This window comes from Cynocephalus volans, chromosome 5, assembly GCF_027409185.1.
Source record: "Cynocephalus volans isolate mCynVol1 chromosome 5, mCynVol1.pri, whole genome shotgun sequence".
Taxonomy (NCBI): domain Eukaryota; kingdom Metazoa; phylum Chordata; class Mammalia; order Dermoptera; family Cynocephalidae; genus Cynocephalus; species Cynocephalus volans.
This window is the reverse complement of record NC_084464.1, coordinates 132,201,284-132,228,566: the sequence shown is the minus strand read 5'-3', so window position 1 is coordinate 132,228,566 and position 27,283 is coordinate 132,201,284. Positions and strand designations below refer to the sequence as shown.

Here is a 27,283-nt window from a genome sequence, read left to right as displayed (position 1 = left end):
TATTTAAAGAGCTTATGTGTGAGACTAGTCAAGAATAATATTTCCCTTTTATTTTTCTTAGGTTATAGCATATATATTGGAAAGAAATGCCTGCTTATTGCCAGCCTATTTTGCAGTAACAGAGATCAGAAAACTATATCCCGAAGGAAAACTTCCACACTGGGTAAATTTCACATTTACCAACATTTTTATTTATTTATTTATTTTTAGTGGCTGGCCGGTACAGGGATCCAAACCCTTGACCTTGGTGTTATCAACACTGTGCCGTAACCAACTGAGCTAACTGGCCAGCCCCTTACTGCAACTTTTAATAGAAGTTTTTATTAAAAACAGTAATATTAATCTTATTTTTTGTGTGCTTATTTTAAGAAGTGGTCACTTTTATCCTCGGATAATATGTAATTTTTTTAGCATGATGTATTTATTTCATTTCTCTGGTGTCCCATTAAGACAGTTTGCATGCCATGTGAAAAAATATAAACAGCTTCATCAGATAGCTAAGGATATGGTGGTGTGACTTGGTTTAATTCAGGGACAGAGGAACTGGTAAATAATTGTTTGGAAGGGAGCAAAAGGGAGCTAACCTTTGAGTAGTTATCATGTGCCAGGCATTGTACTAAATCTTTACATGTATTATCTCATGTAAATGATCACTATATTCAGGGCAATCTTGTTTTTATTTTTGTACTTATTTATTTATTATTTTTTTCTGTTTTAGTTACTTGGAAACCTAGTATCAGACTTTGTGGATACCTTCAGGCCCACAGCAAGGATAAACTCCATTTGTGGTAGGATTATAATTTAAAATATGCTAAATGGTACCTTATTTTTCATGATCTAACTACTGAAAAAAGCTGAAGGATGGTCTCATATGTCTTGGTGGCTTGTCATTTTAGTAATTCTCTAGAGGCTTAATAATAGCCTTTCACTTATTTTCAGGTACTTTGTGTGCTGAGTTTAGGGAGGTAATAACAACTATTTGGAATGGGTCTAAGCTTCAGATAAAACCATTCTAGAAGATATGTTTCCTGGTGATTAGAAAGACCTTTTAATACAGCTAGTAAAGCACGTGAAATCTGAAAACAACTGGAAGTCTCAACAAACTTGTCCCTCTGTAGCCATAAGTGCACAAGAGTATCAACCTTGCTCAGCCCATTCACACTGTTGCTCTTTATTGTGTTCACTTTGTTTTCCATTTTCTCGTGTTTTGTTAGATTCTCTGAACTTTCTTTAAAAAATAACCATGTGATTTGGCAATTTTTGCAGTGCCCACATATACTCCTGTTTTATTTTGAGAAATCATGGTGGCCTCAGAACTGTCTGAGAATATACACCGTTATTTATTCTGTGATCAAATACTGAGCTCTTCTGTAAGCAAGGCGCTGTTCTAGACCCTGGAAATAAAAAAAAAATAGACACCAGACAGATAATTCTCAGGCTTCTAGTTTTTGTAACTGAGTGGATATTGATATCACTTAATGAATTATGGTAGTGAAGCAGGTTTGAGAAGGATGATAATGTGTTCAATTTAAGACATGTTGAGCTTGAGATGCCTGTGTGACATCCAAGTGACATATTCGTCGGGCAGTTGGATGTATGAGCTTGTATTAATTAGTCTGTTTCTTCTGCTTACAACAAAGTACATGGAACTGGGTATTTTATAAAGAAAACAAAATTTATTGCTTACAATTTCGGAGGCTGGGAAGTCCGAAGTCCAGGGAACACATCTGGTGGTGGTGACAGTGACCCAGGGGTCTCACATGGCAGAAAATGGCAGAGCAGATGGAGACTAACCTCTCATGTGCTCTTCTTTTAAAGCCCTCAGAACTATGCCCATGACCACCATTTTTAATCCATTTATTAGGTCATGGTCCTATAAGGACTTCTTCAAGGCCCCACCTTTCAATTACCATAATAGGATTTCCCATCCTCAACGGTTATAATGGGGGTTAAGCTTCAGTAAGGTTGGGGGTGGGGTATCATGTCTACAGCAGAGCTGACGATGATCATAAGCTACATCTAATGCCTCTAGGGACATCCTGCATAAAATTAATCATGCTGACCCTAGACTAGAGGTCTCAAACTTTTTTTATAAAGGGCCATCCAGTAAATATTTTGAGCTTTGTGGGCTATACAATCTGTTGCAACTACTCACCTCTGCCATTGTACTGCAAAAGCAGCTGTGTTGCAATAAAACTTTACAAAAACAGGTGGCAGGCTCAATTTGGCCCATGGATTATTGCTTGCTGACCTCTTCTCTGGACACTTGGACAAAATGCACCATTTTTGAGTTTGGAAGGCCTGTACAAATTAATCTTCAACCGTCTGGACTAAAAATAATGAAATTCCCAAACTTCAGTCTTATTAAAACATTTTTTAAGTCATTTTTAAATCAGTGCCTAGTTCAGCATATATATTCCTTAAGTATTTGTGGAGTGAATGAAGGACCAGGCATTGCTGTGTTCCAATTTACTTTAAAACATTTTTGTATTACATACAGGCCGTTGCAGTCTTTTGCCAGTTGTTAATAACTCAGGTGCCATTTGTAATTCATGGAAATTGGATCCTGCAACTCTTCGTTTTCCTTTGAAAGGCCTTTTGCCATATGATAAGGTATGTTGCTAAATATAGTGGAACTTTTGGTCCATCTAACAGTCTTCATTCTAGATTATAAGATGTACAATGCTAATTTGTCTCTTCATAGTCTGAAGAAGTACATGTTTAATGAGAGATAGTTTGTGGTTTATCATGTTATTCCAGTATTCAAATACACCCTGTGGTTTGTGCTATTGTGGATGTTTATGCTTCAGTGGTCCAACTCTGATAAGGAACTTGGAGATAGAAAACTGAAATTTAAAACTGATTCCTTGACTAAGACCCCACATTTAAGAAGTGGTAGAGCCAGGATTTGAACTCAGCCTGATTCCAGAATCTACATTAACTCCTGTGCGATCAAGTCATTTGTGCTCTCCAAATTTGGCAATAGTGTTTATGTTTACAGTTGTAACAGAGCGTTTGAAAGCTGTCTCCATTCCCCTTTGATTAGATTTCTGAGCAGAAAAATTCTTTCCTTACAGTGATGCTTAAGACTAATGTGACTATATCTGAAGTCCATTTCTAAGTTTAATTTTAAAAGGAAGAAAATTTGCTTTTTTTAAGCACTGAAGTTTTGAGGTACCCTTTAAGGGGCACCACTCCGTCTAAATTGTTGCATCAGTGAGAAACCTTGATGGCTACTTTTTGGGGGTATAGTTGCTCTTCTAACAGCTGTATCCACATTAAGTTAATTCTTGCAATAAAAACATCTATATAAAACAGGCACTCTGATTATTCTATTTTAAATGCCCCAAGGAATTTTTTAAAAGTAGTACATTGAAGTGAATGCTTATGTACCCATACCCCTTTCCCAGATATTTTACTATCAAAATGAAGAAAGGGGCAGTAAACCATAGACAGTCTGGTACCTGGTGTGAATTGAGAGAGTCTACAGCCTGATGGGAATCAGTTTCAAAGAAAAAAGTTAAGAAATTTAATGCAGTAACTGTTCTAAAATTTTTACTTCACAGTTACAATAGCATAGTCTTTTAAAGATTATCTGAAAAGCATACATACATACATGTACACACATACATAAAGTGATTTTCTTTCTGTCTGTCTATGTATCTATCTATACACCTAAGAGGCCCTTAAAAAGATAAGCCCCAGCTAACATTATGCACATGGTACTTGAGATAAACTTTCCATTGACTGTATCAAAATGCTATTTCTCCAGCAACATAGACAGAAGTAAAAATGATGTGTTCTAGAAAGCTGTTGAATGATTCAACAACTGTCTGATATGTATGGAAGAGTTAGAATAAACTAGAATGAAATCTTTCTAAATTAATATATTTAATAAGTTAATATTTTAAAATTAATATATTTTAAGTATGAATGAGCTATATTAACAAATGTAAATAGGCATATAACTAATTCATTTATTTCTCTTAAAGTTTATATGTTTAAGAGCCAGAAAGCTATTTTAGGAATCTTATTAGTTAACTAGAGTATTGATTGGCTTATATTCCAGACATATTGGGGCTGGCCAGTTAGCTCACTTGGTTAGAGCATAGTGCTGATAACACAAAGGTCAAGGGTTCAGATCCCCTTACTGGTCAGCCACCAAAAAAATAAATCAATAAAGTAAAGGCATATTGGATAAACTTTTAGATTGTCACTTGGAAAAATGGCTGCAAACTGAATAAGATTTTTATTTAAAAACATTATTTGTTCTTGTATTTGGCAGCTGGCTGGTACAAGGAGTCGCAAACCCTTGACCTTGGTGTTATAACACCACGCGCTAACCAATTAAACTAACCAGCCAGCCCATGGAAAAGATTTTGTTTTTAAATGTCACTTTCTAGTGTTATTTATTATAAACTGAATTTGTTTATCAGAAATTGGTTTTCTGTTTGTTTGTTTTTGTTTCGTTTTGGTGATTAGCTGGTAAGGGGATCTGAACCCTTGAACTTGGTGTTCTCAGCACCACACTCTCCCAAGTGGGCTAATCGGACAGCCCATTTATCAGAAATTGTGTACTTAATGCCTAGAAAAACTTGTAGAAAATCAAGTGTCAAGTTTTAACAGAAAGGAAGCAAAGATCTTAATGATCCTTCTTTATGTCTAAGAAATGTTATCACATAGGACCAAAATTTATATAAATTGATATTGTGAGACTCTAAAAAATGTAAACCTTTTGTGTTTTCTGGAAAATAGAGTGGAAAGTGCACTGGGGAAAGGGATTGGAAGATCTGGTTCTAGTGTCATCTTTATTGTTACACTTGTATAGCCTTGGGCAAGTCTCTTTACCTCAGTTATCAAAAAAGGGGTGGGAACAAATTTAATGTAAGCACTAAACTCCTATGATTTTTTCCACTAGATACTGCCTACTATGTGAAGGTGACAAATGCCTTTAGAGGATTTTTTAATCCCAATTTCAAATAATTTAAATTAACGTTTATGTCGATCTTGAAGCATTCATTTTCTTTATTTTCTTTAAAGGATCTGTTTGAACCACAGACTGCTTTGTTGAGATATGTATTGGAGCAGCCTTATTCCAGGGATATGGTCTGCAATATGCTAGGTTTAAATAAGCAGGTACTGTACTGTGCTGGAAACCTAGTAAATTCTGCATAGAATCTGCACTATTCTTTTCTCTTTTCTTTGCTATAGCTAACTGAGCAAAACAGTTAAGAACTATTTGGTGATTTTTTAAAATATATGGTATATTAAACAGTGTATTATTTCAATCATTTATATATTGTTTTAAGAATGTTTAAATTAAAAAGGAGATATTTTTAAAGTTGGTTTATTTTGCATTGCTTTTTTTTCTATAAGGCCAGTTTCAAGTATACCTTTTGCCAGAGAAACCTACACATGACTTAACCATAATTTTTGACCTTTTTTGTTGTTTGGGTGTCTATTTTTATAACCCTTGGTATCTTCAGCGTGGCCTCCTTGCTGATTTTTTTTTTCCCCCGTGTGCGTTTGTTTTTGGTGGTTTAACATGTGGGAGGGTTTATGCTGACTCTGGGTTCCTTGAGGCTGGCCTCATAGTCACTGTTTTGTCTTTTCTTTTTTTCTTCCTTTATTTTTGTTCTGTCCTGTCTTGTCCTGCCCATCCTCCAATGCTCTAGACCTTGAACATTGCTCAGGTATGTTCACAACCTTACTGTTGTATTGTGACTAACGATACGCTGGCCGCTTTGTAGCCACTGATTCCATTTAGAGAATATGTGTATGGTCGGGGCTTGAAATTGGCAGGACCATGCTGAGACCAAGGCCACTAAAAAAATTTCTTCTTGGGATATGAGAGTTATTTTTGGTGGATTGTTTTTGGTTTTTTTGGTGTTTGGTTTTTTTTTATATATTCTTTTTTTTTCTTTTTTTCTTTTTTCTTTTTTTTTTATTAAACAAAGAGACAACACCTGCCACTCAATAAAGCCTGTCATTTTTTGATGGGTTATTTTTCCTTCCCACTCCATTTTACTGTTTTTCCTACTTTAGGGCTAAAGCTAGCCTGGTGGAATTTTCAGAGATGGAAAGATTTGTGGTGGCCTTTATCTTTCCAGACTATTAAAACAAATAAATAAACAACAACAACAAAAATGCTTACATTGCTTTGCCTTAAAACAAAAACTAATTAAAAACAAAACAAAAGGAGAACAAAGCATTTTAATAGAGATATGCTGCTTTTAAAAGTTGGAGTGGTAAACTTTATACAGAGAAGGCTTTTTTGGAAACATGGGGATTGACTAAGAAATGTCATACTCTTAGGTGACCCCACACCTGCTTGACAAACACCCTTCTTTATCAGTCTTTGCCAGAAGTGTCCTCCTCCTAGAGTGAGTTCTTCTCAGTTGAAGCTCATTTATGGCAGGAGAAAAACACTACGGCCAAACTTTATAAACCAAACTCTTACGCAGTCCCAAGTCTGTTCCAGGACTTTTCACCTTTGAGATTTTAAGGAAAATAGTGGTTCTAATCATTTTTGATAAAAATTTTTGAGCCCAACATATTAAAAGAGACCAACTTTTTGATTTTAAAAAGACGCTCTTGTCTAGGTTATATAAAATAGCGTTACTGTTTGCAATACTATAGTGAAGGTTGTGCCAGTGCTTCCATTTATAAAGCCCTATTTTTAAGGACATATAGCTTGGCCATAAAACTTGCTCAGTGTTGAAACTTTGCATGCCGAACCTCACCCTAGTAGCGGTATCTCTTTTTATTATTTTAAGTTTTTTCTTCTCAAAAATTTACCAAGTTTCCTTGTTTGGACAAGCTTTTGTACATGTGAAACTGAAACTGCTTCACACTAGAGTATCTGACAGTTACTTCATATAATCTGGCAATTTAACATCTTAAAAACTGAATCATTAATTCTGATCAACTTTCACTTGAGTTAGAGGTAAGTATTCAGTTAACTTTGAGAAAATGCTTTATGCTATGTCTTAAAACTAATTTTTGCTGTGAACTTTAAGTCATACTTGACTCCATTTTTTTACAGTTTGGTGGATAAATGTACCCACGGTCATTTGAGCTGCAAGTACCTTCCCCAGATATGCTTAGCTATCTTTAGTTTTTTTCCTTTTGGGGAGGCAGCTCTTCTTAAACTAGAAATTGATAAAAATAATTCAGAGAAAAAGTATTTCTGATCTGATCAATAACAAGTTTCAACCTAAAAAAAGTTTATGACTAAGACATAAATCCATAAAATAAAGTTTATAATGGAAATGCTGACAGAACATTATTAGTATTGGTCCCACTGTAGTGTAAACATTGTCAAAAATTCACGATTCATCAGTAATTGTTTTCATAGAAAACTCGGTAGTAAGGGGACTTGTAGATGGAAGATTATATGCTGAATTAACTTGATATATTATTTTTACCTACAAGAAAGTAGAGAATGAGAACACATAATATAAGAAGCATATGATTAAAAATAACCAAGTCATCTTATTACATCTTTTATCATTACAGAACTATATCCTGCACTATACTTTCTTGTCCTTTCTCTAGCAACACAATAATTTACTTAAAGCCTGAAACCTTTTTAAGAACTGTCCATATCATATTTTCCAGTAGGAATTGGGCTATTTTATCCTAAAATCAGTTGCATTCAGGTCATGAGTAGCCCAGGTCTGTGACCAGCAAGGTGGAGAGTTGGGCTTAAACTCACAGTGGAAAAATCCTGTTTTATATGTTTACACAAAGTTTGTATTTTTTCTGCTGAATATAAACATTACAAAACATATACATTCCTCAAGCTCTTATGTGGTGGTGTATGAACTCTGCTATCATGAGATAGTGAAGTATTGGCAATCAGTTTATCTTAAATTAATCCCTCAGTTTCTCTTTGAAGTAACTTTTAAAGTTATTTCAAGGACACCATTGAAAGTATTAACTGTCATAGGGCTTCAATTATGATTGGCAGCTTTCTTGGTTAAAGCAGGGAATATGATAAATAACATTCAAAGGAATTTTTCTTCTTATCTTGTCCTGAATAGGTATTGCTTTAAAACTGATTTATAGTAACGATTTAAAATTAATTTAAATGCACCTAAGTATGATATGTTCAATTTTCACTTGCACAGTACGAGAACAGTTATATGAAAGTTGTTAACTGCCATTCAGTATAGGATATGGGATACTAAGGTGGAAAAGCGTTGTATCGTTTGCTGCTTGAAATAGTGATGGGAAGGAATCAGGGGCATGAATGGGGATTAATCTTAATACTTATGTTAAAATGCCTTGTTCCTGGTTTTTTAGCTTTTATCAAAGCTGAAAATATAAAATAAGATTCCAGTACAGTTTGGACTATTCTGTAGGAATACAACTTTTGAAATATTGAATTTATATATTCTGATTGCTAAAACAGGTTTTAACTAAATATACTTATAGACAGAATGTAAACTAACAAATTCAGCTTTGTGTGACAATATTTTGAAACCTTAAATTTATGAAAGCTTTCAGAAAGCAAGATGTGAATAGCCATCAGCATAGCATCCATTGGCTTACAGAATTATATGAGCTTAGTGAGTGATAATTAGCCTTTATTCATAGATCACTAAACTGCTTTACAAATGTTCATTTTTTCCACTTTGTAAAACAATCTGCTATGAGGTAGATTCTTAATTTTAATGTACCTTTTAACAATGGAAAACTAAAGCACAACTTACTACTATTCTAAAGTAGTTAGCAGCATAGATCATCCTAAGTTTCAAACTATTCCTTTTTTGATATTATCAACAAAGCAACCTATCTTTAAGTTTGGTTTGAGAATATCCTTGGCTTTAACCAAAAACACCTGGGAAATTTATAGTTAATCCTGGTAAATGTTCTGCTACCATCGAATATCAGGACATTAAGCACCATAGAGATTCTTGACTGATTTAATTCCTAACAGAAAATTGGAGGGTAATATTGAGTCATGGCATATATTGAAAGATGCATCAGCTTTATTTGTAAATTTCCTAGTTGTTCTTGCTTTGTCAACATCTTCATATTTTCAGCTTTTCTCTTTAAATCACTAACTGTATGACCATCACTACATGCCTAAAAATATATAGGTGAAAATCCAGTTTTTAAAAACAAATAGTTAATACTAAAATGGCACACTCCAAAGTGACTCAGATGCTAAAACCCAATTTTATTTAGTTTGCTCTTTTTTCCTGAAGTGGATTGATGGAAGACCATCATGGATGGAGAAATAGCTGACAAATTGGTTAATTTCCAAACTGGAAGGAAATTTCCGTCACTAGAGAAAAAATTCCTACTGGAAATCCTGGCTTTACTTCTTTTCACAAATTTTTCTGACTCCTGTATACTTTGAATGATCTCACTCTAAATTTGTGTTGTCTGACACATTTCTTAGGTTGTTGGTGGTTGGCAGAACTAGTGAATTTCAAGCCCTGTACACAGTAGTTTTGCATGCTGATTTAAGAAATAGTCTGTAGTGTTGTCTGTTGCACTTTGCTCTGCTTCGTAATGATAATTACATTTGGAGGAAAAGTACTGTAGTCTCAACTGGTGGTGTTAATATTGCTATTTGTTAACCTGTAATGTGGTTGAACTGTGATCATGGCATTGTCTTTTTGGAAAAAATATGAAACAATCATTGATGCTTACTGTTTTGGATAGATGTTTGTTTTATTTGCATGCTTTAAGAAAGTGCAGCTATATCGGAGCTTTACAATTTTGGAGCTGGCAAAGAGCATGCAAAAGAGGGGATGCTATTCATTATGTTTTGTTTATTTCCAAATTTGTCCCCATTTTGCATTTTTCCCCTAAATTTGAAGAAATCATATCCCTTTTTCATGGCAAAAGACTGACAATCATATCTAAAGTTTAGGGGGAAATCATCTACATTAGTAATTGTGTCCGCTAGAAAGGCTTCCAACTGCCTGCTACTAAGTCATATATTTATAAAAGAAATACGAAAATGGCTTAACATATTTCTTTTGGTAATCGTATATTTTTTAAATCACTTTAAAAAGCACAAATCTTTTTGCCTCTAGAAAGGGAAGTTGCATTTTCATTTTTAGTGTTTAAACTTGATTCTTTTTCTTTTAGATTTTAAAATGGTCTAATTTAAAATTAAAGCTGCATTATGTTTGACTTCCAAGAGGGAAGAGCAGAGATTAACTTTGGGATCTTTTTTATTTTTTATTTTTTTTGCAGTGGAAGTTTCCATTTCAGCATCAAAATCAATACCACACACTGAAAAACAGACATTGAGTAATCTGGGAGCTATTTAGGTGTACCTCTGTATATAAAGTTAGTGTAAACTTGTGGTGGTTACTTTAAAATAAATAGATTTACATACTGCTTTATTTGCTCTATCACAGTATTTGATATCTGGAAATCCAGGGTTTTAATCTTTCAAGTTAGATGGCACAATTAATACTGCTGTCCCCATATCATATGCCTTTTAAAATGTTGCACTTTTTCAAAGGATGAATAACAAAATTTTCTACTGTGCAAATTTCCCTTTGTCAAATAGGAACAGTGATGTCTGTAGTGCAACTCAAAAGTTGATGAGAAGTCTGTTTTGTGGAAGACCTGAAAAAATAATTTTTTCATGATACTCATCCTCTATGATAATGTAACATGATGCAGCTTTAATAGACTAAATCTAACCTTAATTTCTTAAGTTCAACTTCATTCCATGCTTCTCAGCCTCTTGTTACGATTTATGCCCATTAACTGGTAACTTCTGAAACTAACCAGGAGGCTTTTGGAATACTGTATTTAATCTCTGCCCTACAGCACAAGCAGCGCTGCCCTGTGCTGGAGGACCAGTTGGTGGATCTGGTGGTTTATGCCATGGAGCGATCTGAGACCGAGGAGAAGTTTGATGATGGGGGAACAAGCCAACTCCTGTGGCAGCATCTCTCAAGTCAGCTCATTTTCTTTGTGCTTTTCCAGTTTGCAAGTTTTCCACATATGGTCCTTTCTCTTCATCAGAAGGTGTGTACTAACTTTTTTGGTCAGTGCATCTTCACCTGTTGATTAGTATATTTTAGACTGGTATGGGCATTACCTAGTGATTTCAGCAGTGGTGCAAGTTCTGATCCCTAATTTGTGTCCTGTTCAGTGCCTTTATGGTTTCTTAACTTTTCATTCAGTCATTTATTCAAAGTGCAAGGACCAGGGGATACAAGATGAAAAAGCACAGTAGTACTCTCAAGGAGCATCTCCCTAGAGGGGAAGATATATGTATAAACAATTTGATTATAATTCAGTAGTTGTCATATGGAAGCATGTTTCCCTGAAATAGGAACGAAAGGGAATAGGACATATCAAAGACATCAGGAATGGCTTTGTCAAAGAGATCTTTAAGTTAACACTTGAAGGATGAATAGAAATTTGCCAAGAAGAAAAGATAAAGTATTTCCCAAGCAATAAGATCATCATTTGGAAACCGATAGGGGTATGCAGGAAATAGAAAGAAAAATACAAAGGAGAAAGTGTTGGTGAGATGGGGAGGGCAGGAAGGCATGGGAGAATTTTATGTGGCCATGTGTCTGTCTGTTCTAAGGAGCTTAGATTTTCTTTTGGAGGCAAAGAAGGAGGGGAATGGCATCATCATATACATGTTGGAAAAACTACTGCTAATGGCCACGTGGAAGAAGATGGTAGTAGATAAAGATGGCCACATGATAGAGATGGATGGGGGCAAAACCAGAGGCAAGGAAATGAGTAAGGGAGATACTGCAGTCGTCTAGGTGAAAGATACAGAAGGCCTAAACCAGGACAGAAAAGAGGAACCAGAGACCAGGTATGCTAGGTAGGTTGAATGGGACTAGATGACTGACAGGCAACAACAGAGGGAGTAACAGAAGTTGAAGTCTAGACTTGCTTACTGATTACCACAAGGGGAGGACAGTGAATCCAAAAAAGGCAAGATGAGTAGAAGAGTACATTTGTGGGAAGAGTTAGTTTTAGTCATAAGGTTTTAGACATGTTGAATGGGAGTGAAATGTGTTAACATCTATAGCGCCTCCACAACATGAATTATTTAGAGGAAGATTTTTCATAAAAGTTGTTAGAATTTTTTTAACCACCATGACACTCCTCCCCCCCTCCCCCCATTGGTTTCTGTTACAGTCTACAGGAAACCAGGAAAAATCTTTTATGATAACCAGTTCTTAAGGATTTTAAATTTAAAAAAAAATAAATTCTTTAGGTATAATAAAGTATTCTCCAAGTTTTTATGCGATATTTTTGTTAAGCTTTATCTCATATTAGACTTGATTCTCATACACACATGATCAATTTAATTATGTTCTAAAACATTGATTTTTTTGTTGTTGTTGTTTGGGTAGCTGGCTGGTACAGGGATCAAACCCTGGACCTTGCTGTTATCAGCACCATGCTCTAACCAACTGAGGTAACTGGCCAGCCCCCTGGATTTTTGATATACATAGTTGTTTTGGGGAGCAGGAAAGAAACATTTATATGTTATATATTTATATATATAATTAAAATAATTTAGCAAGCTTTGCATGATGTGTCTTGAATTGAGACTAAGTAATTATTAACTTCCAAAGTTAGACGGTGACTTTCTGAGAGGAGAAACCAGAGTTTCTTCCTTTAAAAAAAAAAAACTTCCTACATCCATCTCTTTAAGTAGCTATGTATACATATGTATTTAAATATCTTTTATAGCTAGCAGGGCGAGGACTGATTAAAGGCAGAGATCATCTGATGTGGGTTCTCCTGCAATTCATTTCTGGAAGTATTCAGAAAAATGCACTAGCTGATTTTCTCCCTGTTATGAAACTCTTTGATTTGCTGTACCCAGAAAAAGAAGTAAGTTTTACTTAATAATTAACAATGTGATGAATGAATTATGTCTAATTTGTATTTAAGGATTTAAGTATGATTTTAGAGCATTGGATTTGGTTAAGTTCTTTTCCCAATTCTGTGACTGACCATGATCATGGGATGGGCAATCAGTCTCATTTGATGTCAGTTTACTCATATGTAAAATGAAGAAATTGAAGTAGATTACAGTCATCTGTCAGTATACTCAGAGAATTGGCTCCAAGACCCCCCTGCAAACACCAAAATCCACAGATGTTCAAGTCCCAAAGTCTGCCCTGCTGAACCCATGGATACAAAAAGTTGGCTCTCCTTGTCTGCATGTTCAGCATCCCATGGATACTGTATTTTCATTTTATTTTATTTTATTTTTGGCAGCTAGCCGGTACGGGGATCCAAACTCTTGACCTTGGTTTTATCAACCCTGCATTGTAACCAACTGAGCTAACTGGCCAGCCCGAATACTGTATTTTCAATCTGCAGATGGTTGTTGGAATCTGCAGGTGCAGAATCCACAGATACGTAGGGCCAATTGTATTTATTGAAAAATCCTCATATAAGTGGACTGCATAGTTTAAACCCATGTTGTTCAAGGGTCAACTGTATTTCTAAAGTATATCTTAAATTACACTTGAATAGCTAATACAGCAAGCTCTCTCTACATTCTAATTTGGTCTGCAGTTTTAAAAAGTACTAAAGCTGTTTTAATCTATATATGTCATTGAGTGGCCAAATGACAACAGTGTCTGTTAATGTCTACTTTTTTGTTTGCCAGTTGAGTCTTAGTATGTCCCCCATTGTTTTATTACATAAGGTGTTTGAGCAAAATATGATATATTTTGATGATTGCCATTTTTAAAAAATACTTTATTATGGAGAATTTTAAACATACACAAAAAGTAGAGTGAATAGAATAGTAACCCACGTACCCGTGACCAAGAAATATTCTTGTTTCATCTTTCCCCCCTTAACTTTTTTGTGAATGCAGGACAATTTTAAAGTGGACTCCAGACATCTGTATCATATCACTCATCAATATTCGATATGTTTGGTGAAAGTCATTTTTTTAGATTTTTATATGTTCTTGAAAAGCACATGCAGTATATGAGACTTTTAGAAATTCTGTTGTCTGTATATATATATCACATTTAGTAAGATTTCATAATAATGTTTAATTTTTAAAAAATAAAAATTTTAAAATGATATTTGTTTGAGAATGTTCTATGATAATAGGAAAAGCTTGACTAATCATCTGTGAATTTCTGTTACATTCTTGGCGAGTAAAAACATGCCAAGTGAAACATTTTGTAATAGTTTCAAAATTTTATCGTTGTTAGGACTTCTGACTTTTATTATTTAATAGTTAAGAACCATTGGGGCTAAATTAAACTAGGATGTTTTAAAAAGAGATGTACCAGAAATGGCTTACTAAAATACATACAATAATTTAGTTCTTCTCTTTCATATAATATGCAAACTATTTTTTTCCTGTCAGAAATAGCTTTATTTATTTTTATTGATTATACATATTTGTGGGATACAGTGTTGAATTTTAATTTTAATACATGTATACAATGTGTGATGATCAAATCAGGGTAACTAGCATATTCATTGTTACCAAACTTAATCATTTCTTTGTGAAGAGGACATTCAAGCTCCTCTCTTCTGGTCACCTGATAACATGCAGTAAATTATTGTTAATTATGGATGCCTAACTTGACTGCACATCAAAGAACTTATTTTTCCTACCTAGCTGTTTTGTGTCCATTAACTAACCTCTCACTGTCCTCCTTTCTCCTATAATGTGCAAATTGTCATTTTCTAGTTCATTCCAGTTCCTGATATTAACAAACCCCAATCAACTCATGCCTTTGCAATGACTTGTATTTGGATTCATCTCAATAGAAAAGCTCAAAATGACAACTCCAAGCTACAAATTCCAATACCTCATTCCTTAAAGCTTCATCATGAGTAAGTTCTTTGTTGCTTGATATTTAATTTTCTTTTTTTAATAAATAGTGAATTGTATACTAATATTGATCTCAGTATTTGTGTGAAGTTTAGAAATCTCCCCACACTCACTGGAGGCAAGAGTGAATATTTAATGTGTATATCATAGAAAGAGAAACTGACCGATACCTGTATCAGAAAACAACTAGAAGATTAACTAATCTTGCTTATATATGTAGATTTTTTTCTTTTAATTTTTAAGAGTGATGTTTTGTTTTTGTACATGGTGCTTCAAAGTTATTGATTTAATTGAAGTATATTAATTTTTATTAATGTGGAAGTTTTTCAAAATGTCTCAAGCACTTAGAAATTGAGCATGATTAGATTGAGAGGTCTTTTACTCCCTGGGCTCCCAGGATTGATTAAGTTGATCTGGCTGGAATACTCCCTTATGTCTCTTCAAAAGCTTTGTTGACTCAAAGAAGATGCCCTTAGTAGGCTGTGCCTCAGTCAAGGGTGTTAGGAATAACTGAACTTCTCACACAGAACTTCTGAAAAGGACTACCAGATCTCTTCGTAGGAGACCATGGGGGTTGTCAGACTTCATATTTCATTTGGCTTTTATTTTATGAGATGCCTCTTAACCATATTTTCATAGTGATGTCTGTAATAAAGGCATATTATTATGCTTAAGAGATAGATAATAAATAGAATCCTAGTTCATGGATTTGTGAATTATTTCTTCATTCTCCGAAATTTTACAGTGCTGAGTATGTAGTACATACTTAACAAATACTCATTAATTATTAACTAGTAATTACTTAAGTTTCTTCTGAAATGCTACCCAAACTTTTATGTGTGTTTCCACTCTGCATTTCACACAAAAACTATAATACCTATAGGAATAAAGATAGTATTAGTCAATGGTTACATACAATTGAACTTTTTAAAAATGCAAGTTAACTTTATGGAAATTATTTGCATTTTTTTTATTTAATGGAACTTAAATTTTTAGGTTCCTACAGCAGAGTCTGAGAAATAAAAGTCTGCAGATGAATGACTATAAGATTGCCCTGTTGTGTAATGCATACTCTACAAATTCAGAATGTTTTACATTACCCATGGGAGCTCTGGTAGAAACTATTTATGGAAATGGAATTATGAGGATCCCTCTCCCTGGAACGAGCTGTTTGGCTTCAGGATCGATTACTCCCTTACCAATGAACCTCCTGGATTCACTGACAGTTCATGCCAAAATGAGGTACGTTCTTTTTATTTATTTAGTCCCATGTCAGAGAATGGATATTAGTATAGTATAAACTTTGATTTCATGATTGCATTTTATGGTCAGGTGCATTTAAAAGAAATAATTAGACTTATTTTGTTATAAAAATAAATATTGTTTATTATAGGAATTCTAGAACATATAAATAAACCCAGAGAAAATAATTGCCATATTCCCTCCATGAGAGATAAGCATTGTAAAAATTTTTTGAATGTATTCTGTCTTTTTTCTATGGATAAATATATGAATTTATGTTTTGTTTTGTTTTTGACAAAAACAGGCTTATACTGAAATACCGCTTTATAATCACATTTTCCGCATAATAATCAAACGCCTTTTCAGGTCCGGTGCTCAAAAACTTTTTTTTTTTAATTGCTACAAAGAAGTTTTTCGTATGGCTATATATCATTATTTAGCCAGTTCCACACTGTTGGATATTAAGGTTGTTTGCAATGCCTTAGTATTATAAAGATGGCTATGAAGACTGTCTTATGGCTGTTTTTGAACCTATCCATCATTAAATAATTTGCTGGAAGTAGACTTGCTGAGTCCAGGGATGTGAAAACGTTAAAGCTCTTACTGTATTGATTACTTATAGGGATACTTTCAGAATTGATATTGTGGTTTCTAAAAGACAGAAAAGGCTCTGTTGGGTGTGATTCTAGAACCTCAAGTGCCCCAAGGAGCCAAGCTGAGAATGTAGATGAGTGAAGCCTGGCACTGATGATGGGAAACCAGATGTTAGTGCACGTGGAAGCATGTGTGTGTGCAGGGGACCTAGGCTGACCAGAAACGTGTGGTGCTCACCTCATGGTGCTGCCACTTGAGCTAATTTCCAGTGTAATAATGAGGACTAGTATAGTTAGATCTTCAAACTTTTTTTTGAAAAATGATAGGAATTCAGATTTTTATTTCTAGTTCTTCAACTTCTAAGTATCGGTTCAAACTTAAAACACTTTGTAGGCCAAAGAGAATGGTCCTGTGGGCCTCAGGTGGGGCATCAACTGTAGAAAAGCCATGCTTTTTTTCAAGTGGTAAACACTGTGATAGAATTAGACATGTGCTTCATTTGCATGTGTGACAGATTTGAGCAAAGCCATGTTAGAACCTAACATTTGGGTCTCAGCAGTGATTTATTTTGTAATTCTGTGACAAAGGTTATTCAATTTCTCAAATGTATTTAGTTACACATTTGAAAAAGAAAAATAGGGCCGACCCCGTGGCTCACTTGGGAGAGTGCAGCGCTGGGGTCACCGAGGCCCCGGGTTCGGATCCTATATAGGGATGGCCAGTGCACTCACTGGCTGAGCGCAGTGCGGGCGACACCAAGCCAAGGGTTACGATCCCCTTACCGGTCACAAAAAAAAGAAAAAGAAAAAGAAAAATAGACTAAAATCACTTAAACATGCTCTTATGAGTTGTACCCAGAGTTTGTTTTTCCATGAGCAAAGGGATACTGATACATACTGAAAGCACCATAGAAACCAAAATGAGGCTCAGGTTGCACAGCATATCATTACTAAGTTTCCTGCACGACTTAAATGTATTAAATGAATCAGCTCTATTTGAGTCATCTAAGTTCAAATTTATACTGTTACCTATGAGTAGAGTAAACCCTGTGTTTATGTCAAAAATGTGGACTTTTGTTTTCTTGCCTTCTTATCCTCCTCAGCCTTATTCACAGCATTGCAACCAGAGTGATAAAACTTGCTCATGCAAAGTCCAGTGTGGCTTTGGCTCCAGCCCTAGTGGAAACTTACAGTCGTTTATTGGTCTACATGGAAATAGAGTCTTTGGGCATCAAAGGATTTATCAGTAAGTAAACAAAAGTCACTGCAGCTGTGAAGCTTACATGCTAATGAGGGGGACAGACAAAGTAAATAAAATATGCAATGTGACAGGTGATGCGTTTATAGAGAGAAATAAAGCAAAAAAGGGGATAGGAGATGTGAGGTTCAAAGCAGTGAGCTGCATTTTTAAGTAAAGTGATAAGAACAGGTAATGTCCTAGGTGCTTAGGATGCAGTGAGCAGGACAGACGTGATACCTGTCCCCAGGCATACAGATTCTGCCCTGAGACAGTAGTGCTGTCCTCCAGTGGGTATTAAGTCTGACTGGCAATAGGGAAGGAATTTTCCTACATTGCAGAAAATATGTCATAATTCAGTTATTATACAGTTCTAAATAATAGTTTCTAATATGGAAATGTTTTTCTGATTCATGGTAATTCAAACTTTTACCGATACAATATAATTTTAATTTTAACCACAGTAACTCTTCTTCCCAGATAATTAGGAGTTGAATAAAACTTTCTTGGGAGGGAAGAAGGAAGAAGGGTGAGTGTGATACAATTTTTTGTATTAAAAAGTAAACCTCATACTTCAAAAAGTTGGGAACACTAACTTTCCAAAAATAATTTAAAAGATAAGTGAGAAGTGAGAAAGATTAGAATAATTTTTTTCGTATCTTATCTCATTTTATTTTTCCAAATGAACTTGAGTACCATTTGTCAAATTCCAGGGGAGAAAAGCAAACTTGCTATTAAAATTAGGATCTGGATTTTTTTTCTTACTATTAAAGTATGAAAAAGAAAATATGGAGAATATATGTATGTGTGTATGTGTGCACGTGCGCACGTATGTCTATATCTTCACAATCAAATCTTTACATACATTTTACTCAATGTGACGCTCTTCAAATATCTTTTAGTGCATAGCTTTTAATAACTGGTTCCTTAAATTATCTTGTTCCTCAAGGTCAGCTTTTGCCAACTGTTTTTAAGTCTCACGCATGGGGGATCTTACACACACTACTCGAGATGTTCAGCTACCGGATGCACCACATTCAGCCTCATTACAGAGTCCAGCTCCTGAGTCATCTTCACACTTTGGCTGCAGTCGCACAAACAAACCAGAACCAGCTGCATCTTTGGTGAGCTCATTCAAGACCTTCTTTCCTTAAGGTTTGCTGAAAACTTTGGTGAAGATAGGGAACTTCATCTTTTACCTTATAATTTTTTGTATTTATTTGTCATAAAACTCCTCTGCTTCTAAAGTATTTTATTTCCAATAGAGGAGTGGAATCCAGTTTTTAAAATAGAAACTGATTAAGATAATCCTTGCTTTAGGATCTTTGGACTGAGAATTAGTGTTTCCAAGGCCTTTATTATTATTTTCTAATTTAGCCTATTAGAATGCTAGGTTTAAATATACTTCAGATTATGGTTAAAGTATCACATCATTTTGACTGATTTTGCTTTAAGTGAAAATACATTTCAGGTAGAAAAATTTAATTTTTGAAATCCAGGTGTAATTTTTTAGTCTGACGGGCTACAAGCTATCTTTTTCAAACATGTGAAAATGTCAGATGGTTTTCACTATGAAATTTGGCATCTTGGGTTTTCTAAACAAATTAAGCAAAGCTCATTCTCACACAAAAGAGGAGTTTTTTTAAATCAATGAAGGAAAATTCATAGTTTGCATGTTTTTCCATTGTAATTAACCTAGAATTAGATTTAATCCCATAATTCTAAAATTTTATATGTAACTTGTTTACATTTCTTTTGTTCTCCCACCTTTTAGTGTTGAGAGCACTGCACTCAGGCTTATAACGGCATTAGGTAGCTCGGAGGTGCAGCCGCAGTTTACACGCTTTCTTAGTGATCCCAAAACAGTGCTGTCAGCAGAATCTGAAGAACTAAACCGCGCCTTGATATTGACCTTAGCTAGAGCAACTCATGTAACAGGTACAGTGAGTATGCAACCAACAAACTATAAAAACCGATGAATTAAAATGTGCTATGATTCAACTGATTACTATGAGGATAACACACTAAAAAGATACTTTTCATTTGTTCAAGAAAAGCCAGTTGTTGCTTTGTTGTCTTCACTATTTCTGTCATTAATGGAAGCTCTGTTATGTACTATCATTCTAACTGGGTTGAGCATCAGTTTTCAGCCATCTGACATAATTTTAAGCAATGTTTGTTAAGCTTTTTGGTCTCAGGACTACTTTATACTCTTAAAATAAATTGAAATTCCCAAAGAGTTTCTCTTTATATGGATTATATCTATGGATATTTAATCGATTAGATATTAAAATAGAGAAATTTTAAAAATTATTCATTTAAAAATAACAATAGTACAATTATTACATGTTAACATAAGTAATGTTTTTATGAAAAAAGTGTATTTTCTAAAACAAAACTTTAAAGAAAAGACGTGCCATTTTTTGACATTTTTGCATCTCTTTAATGTCTGATATAAAGGAAGATATCTGGATTCTCATAACTGCTTGTACATTTAATCTGTTGCAATATATTAATGTTATTTTAGTTGAGATAAGTGAAGAAAAAACGACCTCACACAGATAAGAGCTTGGAAAAGAGAGTAGTATTTTAACAGCCTTTTCAAATAATTGTGAATATTCTTTATATCACACCAAATTTGGATAAGTGGTAGTTCCTTAAAGGGTAGCTGCAATGTGGAGTCCAAAACCCTATCAGTGAACTTCTTATACTTTGTTACAGTATAATCCACTCATCTGTTATGTGCATTTAAAAGATTTTTTAATCCATGTGCATTTTATAACTTTATGAATTGGTCATTTAGAAAACACTGGGTCACTGAGTTATGTAGATTTAGCAAATATTGACACATTTCATTATATAATATCAGAAAATTACACTTATTAATAACACTATAAATTTTATTAGAAATGTCTTTTAAGTTTTGGAAAGCTATCATGCTCATGGTGGTAGATACAAGTTTTCCAAAATTCTAATTTTCACTTGAAAGATCAAATTGTATTATTAGTGAAAGATACTGTCATTTGTTTTCCTTGAAGGGACAGGCTTGCTTTATTAATTAAAAAAAAAAAAAAAGTCTGTAAAATGCCTAAATCTGAATAACTATAGTTTCCTATCAGATATTCTTTCAAGTAAAATTGAAATTCCATTGTGGGGGAAGGAAAGTAGCTGATTTAACTCAGCACTCAAATAATTGCACATGTGCTTGTCCTCAAGACACCAATCCTGCTTTGGAACACTTTGTGTATGCTCTCATATTGTCACACAGAATATTAAAAATAGGTGCACTCAAGGATTGAGAATAAATAATTTTTACTGCTTCATCAACAATATCGTTAAATGTAACAGGCACTTTTTTTTTCACTGAGAGCGTGTGGTAAAGAGTATAATGGCTATTAGTATAGTCTGGTGCCGCTATCTGATTTGTGCCAAAGGCCAATGCAGTTTTACCACCATTGCTTTTGCACTTTCAGTGCACATATCAGCACAGTAAAAAAGCCAATGATTATTATTTTATTATTTAAATAGCTTTGACCTCATTGAATACTTGAAAGGATATTGGGGAACCTCAGAAGTCTGCAGACCACACTTTGAGAATTATTCTTTTGAAGAAATAGTTACTGAATTTAGCAACCTCAAATACATTTATGAAAACTATATTATTTTACAGAAATATACCTCTTTAATTTAGAGATTTATTTTTATAGTGTGTAATTTTTTCAATCACCAGAAAAGACATCTACTTTCTTAATTCTGTTTTCTTGGCTCAATAAAGTACTGCTTAATCATTGGCAGAGTGAACTAACAAACAATAGTGCTGGGCCTGTACCACTGTTGTATCATTGGTGCTCTGTAACCTAAAAAAAAAAGAGATTTCAAATGTTCTTTGTCATCTTTTCACTAATTGTGCTTGTATTTACTAATGTGATAATCCAAACCACTCAAACTAAGAAAATTTAGATCCTAGGCTGCATACAACTAGTTAAGCGATGAATGCACTGCAGTGAAATTCCATGAGTACACAAAAGTTTTGTGGCTTTATAATATGTTTTTGAGTTGTAAATATGATCATTTATATCTGGATTACACCTATTTGTTTATGTTTAGATTTTTTTACAGGGTCTGATTCAATTCAGGGAACTTGGTGTAAAGACATACTTCAGACCATCATGAGTTTTACACCTCATAATTGGGCTTCACACACCCTCAGCTGTTTTCCAGGCCCTCTACAGGTAATCTGGTCTTGAATTACATATTGAATACATATGAAATCCTTCTTCCCATTTACAGTGTTAATCTACAGTTAGTCTTGGTGACATCTGAAGAAAATTAGTTTTTATTTCTTTTCTTAAAAAAAAATTTGCTTTTATTTCCAAAATCTCTTGAGTTGTTCCCTGTTCCATTCTAGAACTTGATGTGTTTCTGAAAATTTAATTATTATGCTTTTATCTTAATAGTTAAAAGTTTTAGGATCTTATGGGAATTAACACATTACCTGAAAAATTTTTTTCTCTCTCATGGAACTGAAATGGGAAGAAATATAATTTAATGAAGCTTCATAGAGTATACATATGCTATACTTGGGTGAATTTTTTTAAAAAAAATATCACACAGGAAAACTATAAACCTGGCTTTTAGAATATGAAGAAAGTCAAACCTCATCTGTCTTCTACTTTTCAGAGAAAATTTAAGACTTGATGAACATCTGTTTTTCATAACTTTTAGGAGGGCTAAAGCAGAAGTTCTCAAACTTGTCAGAATCACCTGGAGGGTTTGCAAAGCTAGTTATTGCAGGGCCCCAGACACAGAGCTGCTAATTCAGTAGATCTGGGATAGGACCTGAGAATTTGCATTTCTTGCAAGACCCAGGTCATGCTGATATTGCTGGTCTGGGAACCACACTCTCAAAACCACTGGGCAGATTAACGGACTTTTCTTTATTTATTTAATTAATTTTATTTTTTGGTGGCTGTCCCAAACAGGGATCAACCCTGGACCTTGTTGTTATCAGCACCATGCTTCAACTAACTGAGCTAAACGGCCAGCCCTAGTGGATTTTCCTTAAGAGACACCATGTAAAATATGTAACCAAGGGGTAGTTACTTTTTTCTAAGATTAGCAGAAGTGGCAACTAATGATTGAAGCTTTGAATTAAGGCTTGCTTGGAATTTCTATTTAGGAAATCTAAGAAAAGGAATCTTAGAGATAATCTAGTCAAGCCTATATCTTTCCCAGATACAGAAATTCAGGCCTTAATTACTGAGTTGCTCAAGATCACTTACAGATTATTAAATCAGAATCAGACCTTGAACTGGTTTCTTAACTCCATATCCAGTGCTCATTTTACTATAACCAATGAAATTTCTGATCTTCCTTTTAGGCATTCTTCAAACAAAATAATGTACCTCAAGAAAGCCGTTTTAATCTGAAAAAAAACGTGGAGGAGGAGTATAGGAAGTGGAAGTCCATGACAAACGAAAATGAGATCATTACCCACTTCTCTACACAGGGCTCCTCTCCTCTCTTCCTTTGCCTTCTCTGGAAAATGCTCTTGGACACAGATCATATTAATCAGATTGGCTATAGGTAAGCCAAAAACCTAGATTTACATTCCCTTTGGCAAACCATTATATCCATACAGCAATAGAGTTTATTTCTTACTTTGTGCCTTGCAGAGTATTAGAGAGAATTGGAGCCAGGGCCTTGGTAGCCCATGTGAGAACATTTGCAGATTTCCTGGTGTATGAGTTCTCTACATCAGCTGGGGGTCAGCAACTCAATAAATGCATTGAAATTCTTAATGACATGGTATGGAAGTACAACATTGTTACATTGGACAGATTAATTCTCTGCCTGGTAAGAAGAGATAAGTTTCTAAGCTTTCTTTTTCTCTTTTGGATCAAGGTGTGTAACTGATAGATCTTGTGCTGATCTACTCTATATTGCTTCAAAGGACTTAATAGATTTATACCATAATTGAGCACTGCTATCACTTCCCTAAGAAGCTAGAGATTTCCCAGTTCTTTATTCATCCATTCAATAAGTATGTATTGAATATCTACTATGTTCTAAACACAGAAGGTACAGAAGTAAATAAAACAGATATGGTTCTGGCCTCATGGTGCTTTAAAAATACAAGCAGTTAGACCCTGAGTTGATTCACAAAGGCTCTCAGATGAGAAAAGAAGTAGTTAAAAGACACTGCATTTCTTTACCGACTGCAAATATAACCATTTCTGTATACTTTGGTAGCCATGATCATAAATGAATGTTTCTCATAGCCACCCAACATTCCCCAAATATTTTTTTTCTCCTGACTTTGATGTCTGTTTCAGGCAAAATTTTAAGAAAAGACATTGAACCAGACTGGAAAATGCTGCATTTTTAAAAATTCTGGGGGGGTGGTGTTATTTGTGGTGGCTTAATTCCTTAACATTTAATCTCTTAGCTGTGGAGCATAGATAAATGGTAGTTATAATATAGTAGGGGAAATAAGGTAAGTCTATGAATCAATAAAATAAAAGGGTAAGATAGAAGTGTAGGAAAATATTGCCAGGAAACAATGAGAGATCACATATACCTAGGTGATGGATCGTGAAGGAAAGATTAAATGTCAAGAAATAAAAGATGGTCATTCAGGCAGAAGGAATGGTAAACCAAAATTAGGCAAGAAGAAGTCAGATATGTTTGGGAAATGCTGAACAGTTGGTTTGGGATAGACTAGACATCTAAGGAAATTCTTATAATAGTAAGATTTTACTGTATTGAAATTTAGACTATCAAGTAGCAGAGCCATGCTTTTGCATGGGTTGGGCATTTTCATATAATTTTTCTGTTGTTCTCCAAAGGCCATGCGTAGTCATGAAGGAAATGAAGCCCAGGTTTGTTATTTCATAATTCAGTTGCTGTTGCTCAAACCAAATGATTTTAGAAATCGAGTAAGTGACTTTGTGAAAGAAAATTCCCCAGAGCACTGGCTACAGAACGACTGGCACACCAAGCATATGAACTATCACAAGGTACTAATTGTAATTAGCACTTCAGATAACCCTTTTAAAGCCATACTTCGGTACTTGGTTAATTGATTAGGCTGTTTTCTCTATGGTTCTACTCTTTTCTCTCTAGTCTGTATAGAAGTAAATTAGCTCTCTCAACTTCTTCAAAATTCTAGAGTTTCTCTAATGTTCAGAAGAAATTGAAATTGCACTTTTAGCCGACATGGGTATTTACAATATAAAAAGAAATAAGTATAATAAAGTATAATTTAAAATGTTTTCTTATAAAAAGTAAACATCTAAACAATATTAAGTTTATTTAGCTCTTTTAAAAAAGTAAAAAAAGATGCCCTAAACATTTATCATCTTCTCACTTCCACAGAAATATCCAGAGAAGCTGTATTTTGAGGGCCTGGCAGAACAGGTTGATCCTCCCATACAGATCCAGTCCCCCTATCTGCCCATCTATTTTGGAAATGTGTGTCTCCGATTCCTTCCAGTGTTTGATATAGTAATCCACAGATTTTTAGAGTTGCTTCCAGTATCCAAATCATTGGAGACTCTACTGGATCACTTAGGAGGCTTATATAAATTTCATGGTGAGCTTTTTCTAATTTTAATTCCATCTAATCCCTCTAAAAACAAAAGTAGCTGGGCATGACTATGTGGTAATAGTGGTTCTAAAGGTTTTATTTTAATTATTTAAAAATAAAAGTGTTTTGAGGATAAGACGGTGAGATGATGCCATGAAGCATAAAATATATGACATAAAATATGAATAAAAGTGGAGTTCAGAACAGAGTGATGTTACTGTAAACTAAATGGATGTCGCAGGCTTCTTAAATTGGTAGGATTTGAACTATGGTGCATATGATTTATATAAGCAGAAGGGAAAAAAGAGCATAGTAGGTAGAAGAGATCATTTGGGACAAGGCATATGTGAAGAAAAATTGCCTCATTGGGCCAAATTGAGAATTCTTACCAGGGAAGTCTAGAAATAAGGCTGGAAAGAGAGATAACATCTATCTGTAAATCACCTTGAATGCCAGGCTGATAAGTTTTGATTTTACAACCTGCAGATAATAGTCAACTGGAAGTTATTAAGACTATGGCATGGAAAGCATTATTTTAGAAAAGATAAAACCAGCTGTAGTTGTCAGCATGTCTTAGAAAGAGGAAGCCATTTCAAAGACATGTCAGAAAGCTCAGATGTATAATTAGTATCTAAACAAGGATGATGGCATTGAAAATTATAAGGGACAAATGGTCAAGGAGGAAGGAGTAGGACTTGATTGGGTGGTGATGGAGAGAATATTGAAGGAAAGAAAACTCTGAAGTTGTAAGCATAGTAACTGGAGAGTGGTAGAGTCGGTGATAGAAGTGTGAAGGCCCTAGAGCAGCCACTATAGGGAAAAAGTGTATTTGTCTGGTGGGCAGTTCTTAGTTCTTAGTCTTTACTCTAAAATATCTTCCTCCGAAGCAGAAGTATGAATTGTGTATTAACACTGTAGAATAGGTATGAAGTTCAAGAGAACATTCCTTTAAAAACATTTTTGGGGGATTAGGTAATATATACACATGGCATAGAGAAGAATTTACAGTAAAAAGTAATTAGTCCCATCCATATCCTCCAGCTAGCCAGTTTCATTCTCTGTAGTCAGCCACTTTTAATAATTTCTTATATATCATCCTGTAGATATCCTGCATCTTTTTAAAACACAGAGTATAATAAACACATTGTTGTATACCTTGCTTTTTCCACTTTTATCGTGAATTAGGATTGATAATTTGTATCATAAAGAGCTGCCTCATACATGCCATAATTTACTTTACCAGTACCCTGTTTTTGAGCATTTAGGCTGTCTCAAATCTTTGGCTTATATAAACAATGCTGCAGTGACATTTCTTGCTATATGACATTTTTGCAGTATAAATTTCCAGAAGTAGAATTGCTAGCTCAGAGTATGAACTTTCTTAAATACAAATTGTGTGTATTATTAGAAGCCTTCTGCCTGTCCTAAAATTAAAACATTCGTTGTAATACATTAAACTTTCAAAAGGAGGGAATGAACCTGAGGTTACCAGAGGTGGGAAAGGGGGAGGGGGAGGGAAGTTAGCAAGAAATTGGTAGAGGCCACAAAAAAATGTTTATATTGTGTAATGTTGAATATATTAATTATCCTAATTTGAGCATCACATATTGCACATAAGTATTGACAGTCAACACAGTACCCCACAGATATGTACAATCAATTATGTTTCAATAAAAAAAATAAAATTCATTGTATACAATTGCTCAGCATGTAAAATAGTTTCATAATCTACTGGGCTGTTTTTTGGTAATCTTAAAACCAGAGGATTAGTTTTTCACAGTTATTGGTAA

At 34.4% G+C, this 27,283-nt stretch overlaps 1 protein-coding gene across 5 annotated transcripts in view; it reads left to right on the top strand.

Annotated features, from left to right (window-relative positions):
• MED23 (mediator complex subunit 23) overlaps positions 1 to 27,283 on the top strand; it is a 45,390-nt gene that overhangs the window by 6,651 nt on the left and 11,456 nt on the right. For 2 of the 5 annotated variants that reach the window (XM_063096209.1, XM_063096207.1), the window contains exons 7-23: positions 62 to 163; positions 719 to 788; positions 2,501 to 2,613; positions 5,041 to 5,136; positions 5,676 to 5,693; positions 10,807 to 11,007; positions 12,709 to 12,852; positions 14,690 to 14,835; positions 15,830 to 16,075; positions 17,772 to 17,914; positions 18,855 to 19,029; positions 19,680 to 19,843; positions 22,013 to 22,137; positions 23,286 to 23,491; positions 23,581 to 23,761; positions 24,754 to 24,924; positions 25,283 to 25,499. In XM_063096209.1, coding sequence (XP_062952279.1) covers positions 62 to 163; positions 719 to 788; positions 2,501 to 2,613; positions 5,041 to 5,136; positions 5,676 to 5,693; positions 10,807 to 11,007; positions 12,709 to 12,852; positions 14,690 to 14,835; positions 15,830 to 16,075; positions 17,772 to 17,914; positions 18,855 to 19,029; positions 19,680 to 19,843; positions 22,013 to 22,137; positions 23,286 to 23,491; positions 23,581 to 23,761; positions 24,754 to 24,924; positions 25,283 to 25,499 — 2,518 coding nt within the window. The remainder of the gene's footprint in view (positions 1 to 61; positions 164 to 718; positions 789 to 2,500; positions 2,614 to 5,040; positions 5,137 to 5,675; positions 5,694 to 10,806; positions 11,008 to 12,708; positions 12,853 to 14,689; positions 14,836 to 15,829; positions 16,076 to 17,771; positions 17,915 to 18,854; positions 19,030 to 19,679; positions 19,844 to 22,012; positions 22,138 to 23,285; positions 23,492 to 23,580; positions 23,762 to 24,753; positions 24,925 to 25,282; positions 25,500 to 27,283) is intronic. The other 3 variants (XM_063096208.1, XM_063096210.1, XM_063096211.1) reach the window with 3 other exon arrangements.